This window comes from Apteryx mantelli, chromosome 20 (assembly GCF_036417845.1).
Source record: "Apteryx mantelli isolate bAptMan1 chromosome 20, bAptMan1.hap1, whole genome shotgun sequence".
Classification (NCBI taxonomy): domain Eukaryota; kingdom Metazoa; phylum Chordata; class Aves; order Apterygiformes; family Apterygidae; genus Apteryx; species Apteryx mantelli.
The window spans coordinates 5,896,385-5,913,540 of record NC_089997.1 but is presented as its reverse complement, the minus strand read 5'-3'; the positions used below and the strand labels follow the sequence as shown (position 1 = coordinate 5,913,540).

The 17,156-nt window shown below is 59.7% G+C and overlaps 1 protein-coding gene across 1 annotated transcript in view; it reads right to left on the bottom strand.

The window, feature by feature from the left end:
• LOC136993729 (scavenger receptor cysteine-rich type 1 protein M130-like) overlaps positions 1-17,156 on the bottom strand; it is a 195,774-nt gene that overhangs the window by 131,362 nt on the left and 47,256 nt on the right. Inside the window, exons 3-4 of the mRNA XM_067308673.1 lie at positions 13,184-13,533; positions 11,679-11,987 (exon numbers count right to left, since the gene is read on the bottom strand). Coding sequence (XP_067164774.1) covers positions 11,679-11,987; positions 13,184-13,533 — 659 coding nt within the window. The remainder of the gene's footprint in view (positions 1-11,678; positions 11,988-13,183; positions 13,534-17,156) is intronic.

Sequence of the window (17,156 nt, the reverse complement as noted above, 5' to 3'; positions counted from 1 at the left end):
CCCAAAACATCATCTGAGGGATGGAACAGGCATGTTTTCATTTTGTCACTCTTTGTCCATCTCTGGCCCATGTCCATGGATGTGAGTGTAGTGATATTTCTGCAGCTGAGCAGAGAGGTTCGTGCTCCAGCCCTTTGGGGAGAGCAGGTCCTTCATGTGAGGGCTGAGCCCAGCCCCACATGGCCCTGTTGGGCAGGGCAGGGCCTGATGCAGCCCCAGGACAGGTTGAGCAGGTGATAACCCCATGGTGGAGGAACCACTTGTCCCCAACCACACTTTGGGAAGCCTATGGGAGAAGGGTGTTCAGAGAGTGAGACCCCCATGGAGGTGGGTAATGCACATGGGCACTGCATGCCCATGCACACCGCCGCACAGGAAACCTCCACTCCTACCAGGCTCAGGCTTCAGCCCTGCATCTCCCACAGGGAGAGAGGGGCCAGGGGCTGGGGAGGGAGGGGGCTGTCTCAGGGCAGAGGCTGCCAGCAGGGAGGCTCCAGGTCCTGGGGACAGAGGTGGTGTCTGAGCCCCAGCTCCCCCCAGAGCCCCCAGGGTCACCCCTGCCCTGCCCCACCTCCCTGGGGCTGTGCTGGTGACACCATGGGTGTCCCTGGCAGAGAGCAGTGCATGTGGGGCCAGAGCCAGGCTGAGCAGGGCCATGTTCCCGGGAAGGGGCAGGAGGACAGGGCCGACCCTGATTGGGGCTGGCACAGCCCAGCTCTCCTGCAGCACAGCCAAGAGCTGGATGTGGCACCAAGCGCCAGCTGAGCCCTGCGCTCCTCGCGGCTACGCAAGTCCCAGAGCCCAGGGCTCGTGCAGGGCCCCTGCCCAGCCCAGAGGGGAGAGCGGCTGGTCTGGGAGCAGCGAGGGGAAGGAGCAGGATCTGGCCCTTGCTCACACTGCGCTATGGTCCTGAGGTTTTAATCTCCATCTTTGCCACAGCTCAGTGTGGGCAGAGCTCCAGGGCAGAGGAGGCTGGTTAGGGGCACCTGGTGCAGGACGAGGTCCCTGCAGAGCGGGTGCTCCAGCACAGAGGTGTCTGCCCCAGAGCAAGAGCCCCTCTGCGCCCCAGTGTCCCCCTGCCCTGGCACATGCAGCGCTGCTGGGGCTGAGCCCTGAGGCCACTAGGACAGAGATGTCTGAGAGCCCTTGCCGAGCAGTGCTGGTACTTTTCACTCCCGCCTACACTGCGGGTCCAGGCTCCTCCCACGATCCCTTCCCGGCTCTGCACACATGGCCCAGCCATCCTGCAAGGTCCCCAGCACTGGGGCTCTGTCCTGGAGAGGAGCCAAGACATCCCCAGCCCCAGGACATACTGCTGCCCATGGAGGGTCAGTACAGGGCCTGGGGCTGGAGGAGTTCCCAGCACAACACGGGGAAAGGCTGCCATGGGAGAGGGTGCTGGTGACAGCCGCTGGCTCCCTCCTCTCCTGGAGGGCAGGATCCTGCTGTTTGCAGCACTACCAAGCTGTGGCTGTTCCCAGCAGGGAGCCTGGCTTTGCCCTGCCCTGGCTGGGGGGATGGAGGGGGCTCACACAGCCCCACTGCCGGGCTGTGGCTTGGCTGCTGGGGCAGAGGAGAACTGCCCCTCCTGGGACCCAGACCTGAAACCCTCCTGCAAAGCAGAGCCAGCGCTGGGCAGCACTGGGACTGGGGACATTATCCTATGCCTCCCCGAGAGAGACAGTAGACCCTGGGCAGAGACATCTGATTTTGTCTCCTGGCCTGATGGTGCCTGTTGTGGGGGAGAGGCGAGCTGTGATGGGGCAGCTGGGCAGGGAGAGCTGACAGCAGTCGCGTGGCCCCATGCTTTCCTGTGCCTGCCAAGGCTGAACTCAGTAAATGAGTGGAGGATGGATGCATAAGTGGTGGGTGGGGGGATGACAAAAGGAAGGAAAGAGGAAAAATGCAAGGGAAAAAGTAGGGAACATAATTTCAGTGTAGGAAAGGAAAGTTAAAGCAGGAAAAAAATGCTACTCTCAGAAACTGCCAGTTTAGTCACAGAATCCCAATGTTTTTTACATATAGATACAGATCATATAGATTCAGACACAGATGCATTTGGTGACTCCTCCCCATTCCAGGAGATCTCTGCGAGTAGCTCAGGTGTCAGCTCAGTGCAGGAAAGGAAATGAGCCATGGTGAAAGCAGAGTGTGTTTTTGTGCGTTTGGCCTTAGCCCCACTGCCCATCAGTGTGTGGCATGGGGAACCTATCAAGAAGAGCCAGTGGGGTGCAGAGACACCCCCCCTGGCTGGAGGAGGGAGGGCAGTTTGGGTGCCAGATGCTGCACAGCTCTTGAACCCTCCTCCTCACTCAGCTCCTGTGTGAGAAGTTTCTCACCTGTGGGTGCTGGGGCACAGTTGGTTAAAACCTGGCCTAGGACCAGGGATCCTCTCTCAGCTCCCATCGGCAACTGCTTTAGGAGTGGACATGAAATCTTCTCTCCATGGAAATATGCCCTTGTGAGCATCCTCGGGGATGGGCCTGTCCCAAGGCCAGGGGCTGAATCGTGACTTTGGGCTGGAGCCCACATATTGTGGTGGTCCCTTCTCCAGCCCACTGCCCTCTCCCTCTTCTGCCTCCCACCCTGCTGAAGGAAATGTCCTCTCCTGTCACTGACTGCTCCCGTCCCCTGCGTCTGCACACAGATATTCCCCTGCACAGACCCAAACTGGTGCCCCAGCTGAGGCGGCTCCTTTTTCTGCCCTTGCAGCCCATCAGCGGGAGGGCAGAGGGGTGGGGGTGGATGAGAGCAGGGGGGCATCCCAGGGCTTCCCTGAGCCCTGGTGCCTCACAGCCCCTGCCAGGAAGGAGCCAGCTCTGGGCTGTGCCAGGAGTGCTTGGGGGTCCGTGAGGGCCATGGGAGCCAGGAGCAGCCCCTGGAAATGGGAGACCCTGTGGAGCCAGAGGAGGGGAAATCCCAGCCCCTGGCACCCCAACAAGCTGCTCTGCGCCACGTGCAGGGGCAGTGGGAAGCAGAGCTGCCTCTCAACCGCTGTGGGGAGGTGATCCCCAGGCAATGAGCCCCTCTGGGGCTGGCTGGGGTGTTCAGGGCTCTGCTGTCACCTCCAGGTTCACTGCTGTGGGTCCACAGCCCAGGACCAACCCTGTCAGTGCCTCTCAGTGGTGGCATCCTTGCCTGGGACCAGGATGGTCCAGGCAGAGCCCCTGGGAAAAGAGCAAGCAGGGGCACTCCCGGGGTGAGGAGACTGGACCTCCCTGCCCAGGGGGGCATTACGGGACCCTGCAGAGAGACCCAGTTTGGCTGGAAGCTCTGCGTGTGGTTTGCAGGATGGAAATGTCTCTGCCAGCAGGAATATCCTCCAGCTGGACTGTTCACTATTCCCACACTCCAGGGTCCACGGGCACTTGCAGGTGCCCAGCCTGTCTCAGAGCCCGCTGGTCCCGAGACGTGCCCCTTCCCCACTGCTGGTTCTTGGTGCTTCGCCCTCCCTGATCAGCCTCGGGAAGACACCCCGACACCTGGGGAGGGAAGCACCAGCTCTGGATCAAACTCCCAAATGCTTTTAATAAGAACAAATACCAATGCATGGCATAGAAGTAGACAAATAAAAATAGACAAAATGCCCAGCTCTTTCTGCTACCAGTGGGAGAAGGGGGCCTTGTCTCTGGCACTCATGGCTCTCCCAGCTGCACAGACCTCTCCTCTGTCTCAGGTGCACCCAACCGCATGGCAGGGGTGGGCTCTCCTGGCCCTGGGCTCAGGGACCTTTGGGCACCAGGGTCCAGTCTCTCAGCTTTGGTGTCCTCATGGGGATGTGCCAGAGTTGCCTCTTCAGCATCATCGTACCCTGTGTCTGTGGGGAGCAGGGATGGGGCGTCTCTCTTGGCTCCTGGGGCCCCATCACTTCCCCAGGAGTGCAGGCTCCCCTCTGGAAGCAGCAAGGCCGGTGCATTGCAGTTGGCCCCATGCACATGCCCCTCCTGGGCTGTAAATCCCCTTCCTCTCCCTCCTCTTACTGTGCCGAGATGTCCGGCCCCTTATCCCACCCCACTTTCCATAGCAGGAAAACTCCTGGTGCAGGTTCCCTCCCTGTCCCGGGAGGTCGGGCTATCAGTATGCAGTGACTCTCCAGGCACTGGGGACGGCACCGCAGGAGCCAGCAGCACTGCACTTCCCCCTCACCTCTCTGTGCCTCCACAGGCCTGTTTCCCTCCTCCGCTTCCCTGGGTGCTTCCCAGTCTCGCTGCCCAGGAAAAACATCCTCCCCGGGGTCAGAGACTTCTCTGGCATCATCATAGCCATCTGCTGGGTCACCTCTGGGCAGGACAGGGACATCTGAAAGGAGAGGGGAGCTGGTGGCAATGAGAAGAGCCCTCCTGCAGAGTGGAGGAAGGAAGGATGTGCAGGAACAAGGGGCTGAGATGCTGGTGTTGGCAGGGCCACAGGAGACCCAGCGTCCTCCTGACCACCCCTCCCAGGGTTGCAGGACCATGTGTGTGGGAGTGGGAATCCCTCTTGCCAAGCCGCAGGGTCGGCAGTGCTGGGCTCTGCACCGGAGCTGGCTGTGGAGAATCCCCATGTACTCATGGAGACGTCAATGCCTTGATGCATGGCTCCTTGGGGTGAGCACAGGGCCTGCTGGAGGCAGGGACAGGTTGAGCCTGGGAAGTTCCCTTGTGACCCTGTGGGGCTCAGGGCTGCAGGCACCCAGCTCAGATGGGCACGTGCGACCCTCACCCGCTCCACATGGCTCTGGAGTCATTCCTGAGGGTGATTCCTCCCCACCCCGATGGTGACACTCAGTGACACCGCTGTTGGTCACACAGCTACAGGGAGGAGAGATCAACCCTTCCTCTGCCTCACCCTCCATTACCTGGTGCTGACCCAGGACCGTCCTCCTCCTCGCTGTCCCCAGGCTCGGGCTGCAGCTTGGTCAGGGACCCCTCCAAAGAGGAGCCTGGCGAGAGGAGCAGCGGGTGTTATTGGGGTGAGCCCTGCTGACCCTGCTCATGGCCAGCACTGCTGGGGACAGGGACCCACACAGCAGGGACTGTGCGGGGAGGAGGGCTCGGGGCTCATCCTGCTCCCATGGGACAAATCCCATCTCAAAGGGCCTTTCGGAGCTGCCCTGGAACAGCCCCTTCCCTCACCCACCAGGTACAACCCTGGACAGGCAGCCCAGCAGGCAGGGAGAAGCTGTTCCCTGACTGGGATGGGCAGAACTGGTGGGGTGGAAGCTCCTCACTGGGCTGCTCTCCCCACAGACCCTGTGGCCCAGCACTGTGGGGACCACTGGCCTGGGAGCTGCCAAGGTCCTGTCCTGGGTCAGGGCTGGGGGAAAGGCCCTGCAGACGTGCTCCCTCCAAAGTGGACCCACACCGACCTGAGCGACCGAACATCGCTTGCTTCTCCCATGTCAAGCTGTAGTCAATCTCCTGGTACACGGCCTCAGAGAAGGGCTCCAGAGACCTCCTGGAGCCTGGCGACAGAGGCAGGGTCGGCACAGGGACATGGAGACAGGAGACCAGACTCCGATGTGGTCACCCAGCCCTTCCCCCCAGACCACACCAGCACTGACCCCACAGCCCAGCCCCACTGCTCTGTCCAGGCACCACTGCCACATCCCCAGTGACAGCAACGTCCCTGTGGAGATGGTCTGGGACAATGTCACCCTCACCCTGTCCCTTCAGAGGCAGCCCCATGCCCCTTTTGGCACCGAGTCTGGTCCCTGGTCTGACCCTGGAGCAGCTCCCGCAGCTCCTCTCCCCGGGGAGCTCCCCACTCTCTGCCAGATGGGTCCATAACACGGCCCTGCCCTGCCATGGGTGGGCAGGGCTGGGCAGAAAGAGCAGCCTGGGGACCGGACACCCGCACTGAGAGATCCCCTGCCCTGGGCTCCTCCTGGCATCACTCCTGCCCCACAGCTTCCCCTCCAGCACTGCCCAGAGCACAGGCAGCAGCATCCTCAGATGTCTCCTGCTGCTCCCATCTCCGCCAGCCTCTTGCTGCCATTCTCTCCTCACCCATCACCATCTCCTCCTGCATCTGGACTCTCTCCTCCCCTGGTTGCTGGTGTCCCACAGCCTGACTGTGGAGGGGCAGGGAATAGGGCAGGAGGCAGAACCCCCACCCCAGCTCCATCTGTGCCCCTCACAGACACCCCACAGCACTCGTGGGGCTGCCAAGAGGCATCGCCCACCCTGGGACCGATGGGGAAGGACCCACCTCTGCGCTGAGCCCTGGCACTTCGCACTTGTCCCACCAGGAGGGCCAGCAGCAGGCAGAGCAGGGCCCCCAGGATGATGCAGATGACGACAGGCACCGAGATTCTCCCGCTGTCCCTCGCACGGCCCTGGGTGAGATCTGCATGGGCAGGGACATGGATGAGGCAGCCCCTGGCCTGGGGGAGGTGGGGATCCAGGGACATCTCAGTCCTGACCCCCCACACACACATGGCAGCAGGGGGTGGGGGCACAGGGTTGGGTCACAGGGCAGTTCCCACCCTGCTGGCTGAATCACAGCTCTCCCCAAAGCCACCCGCTCCCACTCCAGGGCCTCTTATCCGGGGATTCACACCCCAACACAGAGCCCCTTCCCTCGGGCTGCAGGTCACAACCTGGCCCCAGAGGGATCAACCCCAGGGAGGAGGGGAGGTTACCTGCTTGGGGAGGTGACGTTGTCGTCCTCGGTACAGCTGCAGAGCAGAGAGAGAGATAGAGGGGTGTGTGTGTGTTTGTGCACGCGCACGGACATCCCCTTAAAGTCCCATCTGGTCCTTCTCTGGGTCCCCCTGACAGGCCCAGGGTCCTCTGCTCTGGGCCATGGTGGGGACAGCACCAGCAGATCAGGGGATGCACTTACAGGGGTTGCAGGAGACCCACGGGCAGAGGCCTGAGGACACCCAGCCCCACAACAGCTGCTCCCCACCTGACACCAGACACCTGACCTCCCCAGGGACATCCTTGCTCTGAGGAGCTCTGGGGCCTTGTGAGGACACAGATGGGGAAACATGTCCTGGAACAAGGGGACGAAGCACTGCCACTCACCGGAGCAATTCACAGCAGCATCTTCCTTGTGCTGGCAGGCACCGCTGTCCCCAGGCTGGGTGCAGCAGTCCCAGAGAGATCGCTCCGTCCCTCTGCACTCCACCCGCTCCAGCCAGATGGCACCTGTCCCCTTCCCAAATGCAGCCTTCCGCAGGGCAGACACTGCAGGGCCACAGCCCAGCTGCCTGCAGGCGACCTCAGCATCCTTCATGTCCCAGGAGTCATCGCACACCATCCCCCAGGAGCCGCGGTGCCAAACCTCCACTCTGCCTGAGCACCCGTCCTCTCCTCCCACAGGACAAATCTTCTCCATCTCTGGAAAACGCAGAACCCCCCATGTCACTGGGGCAGCTGGGAGAGCCTGGCCAAGTGAGAAGGGCACATGGAGGAGCAGCTACCTGTGCAGCTCGTAGAGTTGGGGCATTTGGCCACCTGGGCTGGAGGGATTTCTGGTCTTCTCCCTGCAGAAGGAAATGCTGCAGTGAAGGGGCTGCTTCATGGGAGTCATGTGGACAGGAGCAGGACTGACCTGTGCTTGAACCTCCCAGTGCCTCCTTGCTCATGGACACAGCTGGATCCCTGGTAATTCAGGGGAGAACAGCGCTGCACTGAAGGCTTACCCCTGGCTGCTCACCCCCAAAGGGTCCCTGGTTAGCAGAGGAGCAGAAGGATGTTCCCAGAGGGGAGGCTTCTCTGAGCTCTGCTGCCAGCAGTGCCCTGCACGCTGCCTGTTTCCTACATAACCCTCAGCCACCAGGACTGGTTTCACTCTCCCCCTTCCCGTTCCCTCAGCAAACCACAGCCATGAGCAGGATGCTCTGCATGGACTTCCCAAGCTAGAAGATGGTGGTCCTGGCCCTGTCTGTTGAAAATAGAGAGCGACAGTCATCTCTGAGAGGTGTGCAAGGTGAGCTGGACGGGACACTGCCTGGAGGTGCCTCTGCCCCTCCTTGGGCTATGCAGGGAACTCAGGACAGCTATTGCTGATGGACACGTGTCACTCTGAGAGATGAAGTCTTCTTTGTGTCACTGACAGCAGAATGGTCTGAAATGGAACATAAAAGCCACTCCAAGCTCTTTCTCTGCATTGCACCTTGCTGAACAGGGAGCAGGACCTGCTGTGAGCCTTTGTGCCCAGGTGGCTCCAGCCTTACCACTGCAGGTGATGTGAGTCTCGTCTCGTTGGTCATAACATGACTGCGGGTCCCAGGGAGCAGAGGGGCACTGCCAAAAGGAGCCATTTTTCTTCCCACACTCAACATGGTCCAGCCATGTGGGGCCAGATACCCTGCCATATGGCAGGACTGTTTCAATGAACCCTTCATCTCCACAGCCCAGCTGTTTGCACACCAGGGACGCGGTATCAAGAGTCATAGAGTTGGATCAAACACTCCCCCACGTCCCATTGTAGAAAACCTGCAGGCGCCCAGAGCAGCCGTCGCTCTTCTCCAGCCTCAGGGCCGTGAACTCTGGAAGGAAAGGCACAAAGTGGGGGGGAACAAGCTGGTCCTGAGGTGAGGAGAGAGAAACTTGAAGCATCCCTGAAAATCCCCCAGGTTATTCTATGGCATCCATGGGCAGGAAGGCTTACTGCAAAGAGCAGGGACTCTTCTGGACACCCCAGGGCTCAGACAGGCAGAGGGCACTGCCAGCAAGTCACTGTTTCACCAAAGGAGCAGAGAGAAGTCCCCAACGTGCAGCACTACCCTCCCCTCTAAGCCCTGGGCACGTCTGTGCTCTCCCTATAACCCTGACTAGGTCCAGTGAGGACTGTGCACAGGTGTCCCCAGGATGGGGGCAGGAAGGGGGCTCAGGGCAGCCAGGGACATGCTCGGCCATGCCCTGCTCTCCCTGCATCCCTATCTTCCTGGGCACCAGGCTCCCACCACTGCTCCCCACACAGACCTGAGCAGACGACTCCTGCGTCCTCTTTGTGCATGCAGTCGTGCTGCCCCCAGGCCCCGGCAGGGCAGTCCCAGAGAGCAGCTTCACCCCCGGAGCAGTTCACCTCGTCCAGCCAGATCTTCCCAGAGCCTTCCCCGTAACGAGCAGAGCTGGCCACCTCCACAGCCACCCCACAGCCCAGCTGGCGGCAAACAACGGTGGCGTCAGACAGGTCCCAGGAGTCGTCGCAGACGGTCCCCCAGGTGCCCTTGTAGTAGATCTCCACTCTCCCGGCACAGCGCCCTGCCCCGTTCACCAGCCGGACCCGCCGGCTCCCTGCAGCCGGGAGAAATCCCAGCTGTCAGCGGCTCCCGGCCCTGAGGAGCACAGTGTGTTGGGGACTGTCAGCGACTCACCTGAGCAAACCACTCCCACATCCTCCGCAATTCCTTCCGGCACTGCCTCAGGCAGGGAGGTGTTGAAGAGGGTCAGGTGAGTCTCCTTCCCTGCACACTGGACCCTTCTCAGCCCCACGGGGCCCCTTCCTCGCTCAGGCTTCGACAGGTTGTAGGCTCGCTCTGCCTCTCCGCACTGGAGCTGCTGGCACACAACGCTGGCATCGTTCACATCCCACTGGTCATCCAGGACTCTGACCCACGTCCCGTGCAGCAGCATCTCCACTCGCCCGTCACAGCGGCTCCCTCCGCCCACCAGCCACAGGGATTCAGAGGATCCTGCTCGGAGACAGGCAAAATGCCCTGGACCCTCTGTGACGCTGGGGACCCCTGCACCCTGCCATGTGTCTCCCATTTCTGATGCCCTGGGATACCCAGGGACTCACCCATCTGTAGCCAGCTCACAGTGAGGAACCTGAGGATGGAATTTTTCCAAGTTTTTTTTTCTTCCAGTCACTAAGCCTTGATGACTACAAATGTCATTTCTCAGGAAGGGACAGGGATAGGGAAGCATGGGAGGTGAGGGCAAATCCCAGAGCCACCAGATATGTCCTTAATGATGAATGTGGAGCAGCTTCAGCAGGAGGAAGCACTGGCCTGTGCAACGACCTGGGTGACGGACAGGATGAGCACAAGCCTTGCTCCATCTCCACGCTGGGACTGACCCCTGCTGAGACACCCAGGGGAGAACCCACACGTCTCTACCCCTCTGCATCCCTAGGGATCAGGGATGTGGAGCTTGTGTCCTGGGCAGGAAGCAGAAGCACGAGGGCCTTTCTTACAAAACAGGACGAGTTTGGGGTTCATAGTGACAAGAAGCAAGGGCAAATGCCAGCCCCACTCCGCAGCTCGGCCTCAGGGATTGCTCCTGCTGGACGCGCCCACAGCAGCCCCTGCAGGCGGTGGGATCAGGGTCTGCAGGGCTCTCTGTGGTCTGGGACGGGGCTGTGTGCTGCAGGAGGGAGTGGAGGGTCCTTCACAGCTGCACTGAGTGGAGCTGTGTCCCACAGCCCCATCCTGTGCCTGTGCTGCAGGAGGGCAGCAGAGGAGCCCAGGCCTGGCGGTGGTCTCCGAGACCTGAACCAGCTGCCCTGGGGAGGCAGAGACCTGAGCAGGCAAAGCCCTTTGAATCCCTCCATGGGAAGCCAGGATTTCTCCAGGGAGAAATTCAGTTTGTCATTGCCATGGGCTCCCCAGCTTTGGGTTGCCATGTCACACACAAGGGGCAAGTTTAGTTAATCCTCCATTTTCCCTGCACTCACCTGAGCAAAAAACACCAGCAACGTTGTCATGTGAGCATGGGGAGGCCCCCAGGGCAGTCACAGGGCACTGTCCCAAATGGGATTCGGTCCCCTCACAGTGGAAGGTGTCTCTCCAGACAGGGCCGGTTCCTCTCCCAAAATGCCCTCCTCCAGGAACAGACTCGGCAAATCCACAGTTGAGGTGATGACAGAGAACGTGGGCATCAGAGATGTCCCAGTGAGAGTCACAGAGGGTTCCCCAGGTACCCAGCACCTGATCTCCACCCGCCCCGAACACACCGTGCTGCCATTCACCAACCTGAATCCTGTGAACTCTGGGGAAAGAGAAGGAAAAGTGAAGATGGTGTTAAGAAAATTTTCACTATACTCCACTTTTGCAGAGAAAGAACATGCAAGGTCAGGGTGCCTTCCAAGCAGAACATCTTATCTGACCTTGCCTTAGCCCTGGTTTTTGTACAAAGTTGAAGATCTGCAAAGAAGCCACTAAAATCCAGCCAGCAGTACAACAGTTGTTCAAAGGTAACACCAGAAGAGGTGCAAATCAGCTAATGAATAATTATAAGATGAACCATATAAGGCTGGCACAGAACTACCTCATACTGTAATATGGGAAGGGGATTGGTAGACCTAAGAATCGTGGATAGATCTGGTTGGTTATGTAAACTGAAGTATTGAATATGTAACAACTTACTATCGCTTAAAAGTTGTAACAAAAAGCTGCTCGGGTCCCTTCCTGTGCTCCCAGCCAAGAGGCACCTTATTGCTAGCAATAGAACTTTAAAAACTTTGAAATCTGACTCCTGCTGCTCATTATCGGTGCCCGTGAATGAACAAATGAGAACAGATAATTTTAACGTTGGCTTTGTGCTCTTGCACCCTCAGGTGTTGAAGGAGACCCCAAAGGGATAGCAGCCCTTTCTGCTCCTTCCATGTCATTTTAAGGTTACAGACAACAACTCCACCCCTCCTGCACTCACACCATGCTCAGCACGGTCACTTCCCTGCGCCCCTACCCCACAGCACACAGCTCACAGGAGGCATTTCACACCTCCTCCCTGAATGCTCACGTGTGCAAGTGACACCAGCGTCGTTCGCATGGGTGCAGGTCTGGTTGCTGAGGGACATCCTGGGGCAGGAGGAGAGGACAGATTCATTCCCCACACACTGCAGCTCTTCGTCCCAGATGGCACCGACCCCCTCTCCAAAGTGAGCTGCCCCGGGGATGGAAAGGACCGTGCCACACTGCAGCTCCCTGCAGATAACGTCAGCAGCTTTGAGACCAAAGTGTGAGTCACAGACTGTTCTCCACTGGTCTCCATCTCTGATCTCCACACGTCCTGAGCAGGGGCTGTCTCCTCCAACCAGCTGGACAAATCCTGGAGAAAACACCGATGACAGGCAGTTCCCAGAGGCTTCCAGCAGTTACATACCTGCATCCCACATGATTTCCAAGGCAGCCACATCCAAAATGACCTCTGAACATCCCAGCAGCAGCCGTCCGTGGGTGTTGATGACACAAACCCTTCGGGGCCCCTTGCACCTCCTTTCACACCCACACAGTGCCCCAGGGCTTGTGTCTATGCTGGACCCACAGCCACAGGCACTGCTCAGGCAAATGCTGCTGCCCCAGGAGCCCAGCGCTGCCCGGCACAGGCCCCCAGCACCACAGTGCCTGGACCAGGAAAACAGGCCCAGGTGCTGCAGAGCTCAGAGCCAGGCTGGGGAATCACCTCAGAGCAGCCCAAAATGCTCCCTGTTCCCGGGGGTGTCCTGGGGTGTTGGGGTCTCTGTGAGGGGGGACACGTCCCAGGCACAGAAATGGTGCAGCTGTAACCGGGTCGGTGTCTGGGCCAGCTGTCTCCTCCGACACATGCCTGGGGAGAGGTGTCCCCAGGCAGGGCCACAGCACACTGCTGGGGCTGTGCACGTCACGGCCAGCGACCGGGCAGAGGAACAGGAGATCCGTGTGCAGCCCTGGGCTGACACCGGCGCATGCTGCAAAAGCAGGTGCAGATGAGGGTCAGCAAGTGCTGGCAAAGCCCTGTGGCACGGGGCAGCGTGGGGAGCCGAGGGCCAGCAGGAGCGGCTGGACAGCGGGTCAGTGCTGCCTGGACAGGCCGCGTTCCCCGTGGGGCTGTGACAGCCCCAAGGACCCTGCAGGGCCTGTGCGTGCGGTGATGTGGGAGGGAGCAGCCAGGGGCCTCGCAGCCGCCAGGCCCCGAGCTCGTGTGGGGCTGGTCCTCATGGGGCGGCCCTGGGCACGGGGTGCAAGGTGCTGCCCGTCACCTTGCTCCTCTGCCCCAGGTCCTGCTCTTCTCCTCTCTGAAAAGCCCCTTCGGTTCAGCCTGAGGGTGGGCTGAGCCCCCGAGACCCTGACGGGGTCTGTGCACCTGGGGTGGGCTCACCCGGGGCTTTCCCCAGGGACAGCAGCAGCAACAGTCCCAGCTTGGCAGCGAGAGCAGCCATGTCAGGGCCTGCTCCGGTACCCATGCATTTCTCCTTCAGGGCACAGCCCGGTTAGTCCCTGATCCCAGGACCCACCCCAAAGGTGAGGAACTGGCTGACTCCTTACCTGAACAAACCACTCCAGCATCCCTAGCATGAGTGCAGTAACGTTTACTCCAGTCAGCATGTTCGCACTCAGACAGGGCAGTCTCGGTGCCTTTACACTGAAGATAGCTCAGCCAAATCTGGCCAGATCCTGGCCCAAAAGGTGCACCCGAAAGAGCTTGGAGAGCAGATCCACAGTCCAGCTGCTTACAAACTACAGCAGCATCTTTCATGTCCCAGCCAAAATCACACACCGTCCCCCACTGGCCCTGGTGTTTCACCTCCACTCTCCCAGCACAGCGACTGCCTCCAGCCTCCAGCCTCACCTCCGCAGCACCTTCAAACATAGACATGGGGATGGTCAGGAGAGTGCTGAGGCCCCGCGCTGCGGCTATGCAGGGTCCACTGCACAGGGCTGAGTCCCAGGCACCGGGGCTGTGAGCCCTCTCCCCTCTGGGCTGTTCCTGGGGCAGTGTCGGGGTCCGGCCTCTCCCTGCGGTCTGCGCTGGGCTGGGCTGGGGGATACCCAGCTCCAGCCCTTCTGGGCCATTCCCACCCCAGGGACCTCGGCACCTCCTCACACCCTGCACCCTGCCCATGCCCACCCAGACACCACGCCAGGCTCTGCACAGGGCACCTGCTCCTCCCCAGCACGACACCTTGTGAACAGCCCCAAACCCCCAGGCCTCCCCAAACTGCTGCATCCCCCATGACCCCAGCCCCCTGTCCACCACCTGCCCTGGGCACCACCCAAGCCCACCCACCTCCCACAGGGCTTTCCATGTACCCAGGGAGCACCAAGAGGATCCCCAAGATTCTTCCAATGCTCATTCCCTCCTTGCCCATGTGGATGAGCCCAGCCCCTGCCCTCAGCCAGGGCCCCTGGGAAGGACACCTCTCTACCGGGCTGTGGATGCAGATGCCCTGGTCCCCTTCTCTCTGCAGGGCACAAACTGCCCCACCTTGGGCTGGGGTCACCCCAACCACAGGACACTGAACACCACAGAAACCCTCCTGGGCACCTGGGGGTTGGCTGTGTCCTGGGGATTGCTGAACTCTGCAGTCACCAGCTGACCCACCGCCAGTTCCAGGGGCACAGCAGTGGGGGAACAGGGGTCCCCAAAGGGTGTCCAAGGACAAGGTGTCTATAAGCACACCTAGGCACTGACTGCCATAAGCAGAGGAGCCCTGGAAGCACCAATACCCTTCTCCCACCCAGAGCAGCACAGGGTCGATGGACTTGAGCACCTCCTGACCCTTGTCTCACTGCTTTCTGGGATGAAACCCCTTTTCCAGAGAGATCCCCATGACCCCCCTGGTGCCCATTGGATCCAGGGCTGTGGAACAAGAAAGCAGGCACTTACCCCAGCAGAGCTGCACCCAGAGGAGCAGCCACAGCACCCGACGGACCAGGAGTCCCTCTGCCTCCATCCGCAGCCTCCTGCCCTGACAGCACTGCCCTGATGCACCCCACTCCCTGACACAGCTCCTGGGGACTCAAACAGGACAACAAAGGCGGGAGGCCAATATATATCTGCAGGTGCTGGCTCAGCTGCAGGAAGAGCCAATCGAAGCAGCAGGCACCTTTTTAGACATTATCAGGGGTTATCTCCCTTCTGACACAGCCCAGCCCTCCAATGAACTTCTCCAGCGCTCTTCATGACCATATATGAGGCACGGCTCCACTGCGGATGTCACGGTCGCTGCTCTGGGGCATCATCACGGGGCCCATCCCAGTGGGACAGGGCAGATCGTGGTGGGGAAATGGGTCTGTTGCCCCTTGTACCCCACTGTGGGGACTGGGAGCTTTGGGCATGTCGTACGCTGTGTTTGCCTGAGTGCCCAAGGTGCGAGTGTCCAGCTGTTTCCACACCATGGGAACCGTGGAGCTGGGATTGCCCCTGGGACAGGCTGTGTCAGGAAGGGAAGGAAACAGAAACAGCCCCTCACCCTGCTACAGCCCTGCTGTGCCGGGAGCAGCAGCGGTGAAAGGCCTCTTTGCCATGGCCAGAGCCCTATCCCGTGAGTGCAGGCTCGTCGATCCCTTCCTGGACAGCCCTGCGGTGGGTGCCCTGGTCAGGAGCAGGGAGCTGGGCCGTTTCACTCCTCTGACAGCACACAGGGCAGCCCAGGCATTCAGACCCCCCCGACTCTCAGCATGTTCACCCCACAGCCCGTTATTCCCTCGCAGGGGCTGATCAGGAGATCAAAGCCTCGCCTGCAGGTGCACAAACCACAGCCCACGTGACCTCGGCAGCCTGCGTCGCGCTCTCCCTGCAGCAGCGCCCGAGCCAGGAAGACGGTGGTTTCTCTCTGGGCTTGCTTCCCCAAGCATTGTCACTGCATGGAGCCACTGTGCCAGCTCCAGCCCCAAACCTGCTCCCAGGGATGGCGCTGCAGGGGCTGCTCCTGCTGCCTTTGCAGACATGGCTGCTGGGCACAGCTCCTAGAGGGGGATTTTTCCTCGCAGGTGACCAAACCACTCCCGGGGCCCTGCACTCAAGGCTGGGCAGGGGGACGGGTGTCCCCTGTGCAGCAGGGTCTCAGTGCTCACAGCTCACAGCACTACCACAGCCCAGGGCCATCGGCACTTGGCACCTCACCATCTCTCTGTAACTCCTGTCCATCGCACACCACCACTTATGCAAAACAGCACACACATTTCATTGCAGTTTCTCATTAGTGACGCTGCATCTCACACCACCTCACCATGCTGCTATTGCACACCTTCATGCATTTCAGTGCCATTAGACTTTCACGTATGGTCACGTATTTTACTTTTCCACTTACTCAGTGGTTTTCTATTCAGAAATGCTGGGGCATTGTGTTAGGCTCTTTGAATATCATTGTGCCTTTCTTTTCTCACATTACTGCATTATGTTCCCCTTCCATGGGATGCTGTCCTTATCCTCTCAGGAGCACTTTGCATTTAACTTATTCACCTTCCCTTCCCTTCCCAACAGGCACACGGCTTGGATACTGATTGTGAGGTCACCGCTGCCGGAGTGCCTGAGAGGCCAGCAGCAGGCACATGGGTGGGACATGTGCTTTTGAGGTCATTCCTGCTGCAGTAACTGATAGGCCAGCAGCAGGCACAGGGCTTGAACGTCGACTGTCAGGTCAGTGCTCCCGGAATAGCTCATAGGCTAGTGGCAGACACAGCGCTTGGATGTTGATTGTGAGGTCACTTCTCCCAGAGCCCCTGATAGGCCAGCAGCAGGCACATAGCTTTGATGCTGATTGTGAGGTCACTGCAGCTTGAATGCCTGATAGGCCAGCAGCAGGCACTTGGCTTGAATGTCGATTGTGAGGTCACTACTGCCTGAGTCCCTCATAGGCAAGGAGTAAGCACATGGCTTGGTTGTTGACTGTGACATCACTTCTTCCTGAGTACCTGATAGGCCAGTAGAAGGCACATGGCTTGGATCTGGATTCTGAGGTCACTGCTGCCTTAGCATGGTGCATCAGGGACACAGAGGGGACACAACTAGACATAGCACCAAGCAGGGCCCCCCAAGGGCCTGAAAACACAGCAAGGCCAACTCTCCATCCCTGGAAGTTGCTTTTACTCCCCCAAAAGGCTTTGAAAAGGGACTTTCTTGGAACATCCATTTTCAGCCCTGCTCATGTTCACTTCCCACCTCAAGGAAGCAGATGAAGTGGTCCCAAGGGGCTTCACCTGGCCAAATCTTCCCTCTCTCTTGTGCCCAATCTGCTGCCAAAGAGAGGCCTCTGTGGGGATTTTTCTCATGCCTTTCTTTGGGGCTCACATTACCTCTGTCTCCTCCAAGAGCCTTTGCACCCAGCCTCCAATCAGAACATACTTGGACAGAGAATCGGAGACCTCTAACATGTGACAGCCCCGAAGGCAATATTAAAGCAGGTGTACACATGAAGAACAGAGACCCAGTACAGACCTTGCAGGAAAATCTCACAAGCTCCCTGCTGTTGGACAGGGGTAATTTCTACAGCACACAGACCCTGGAAATCAGACT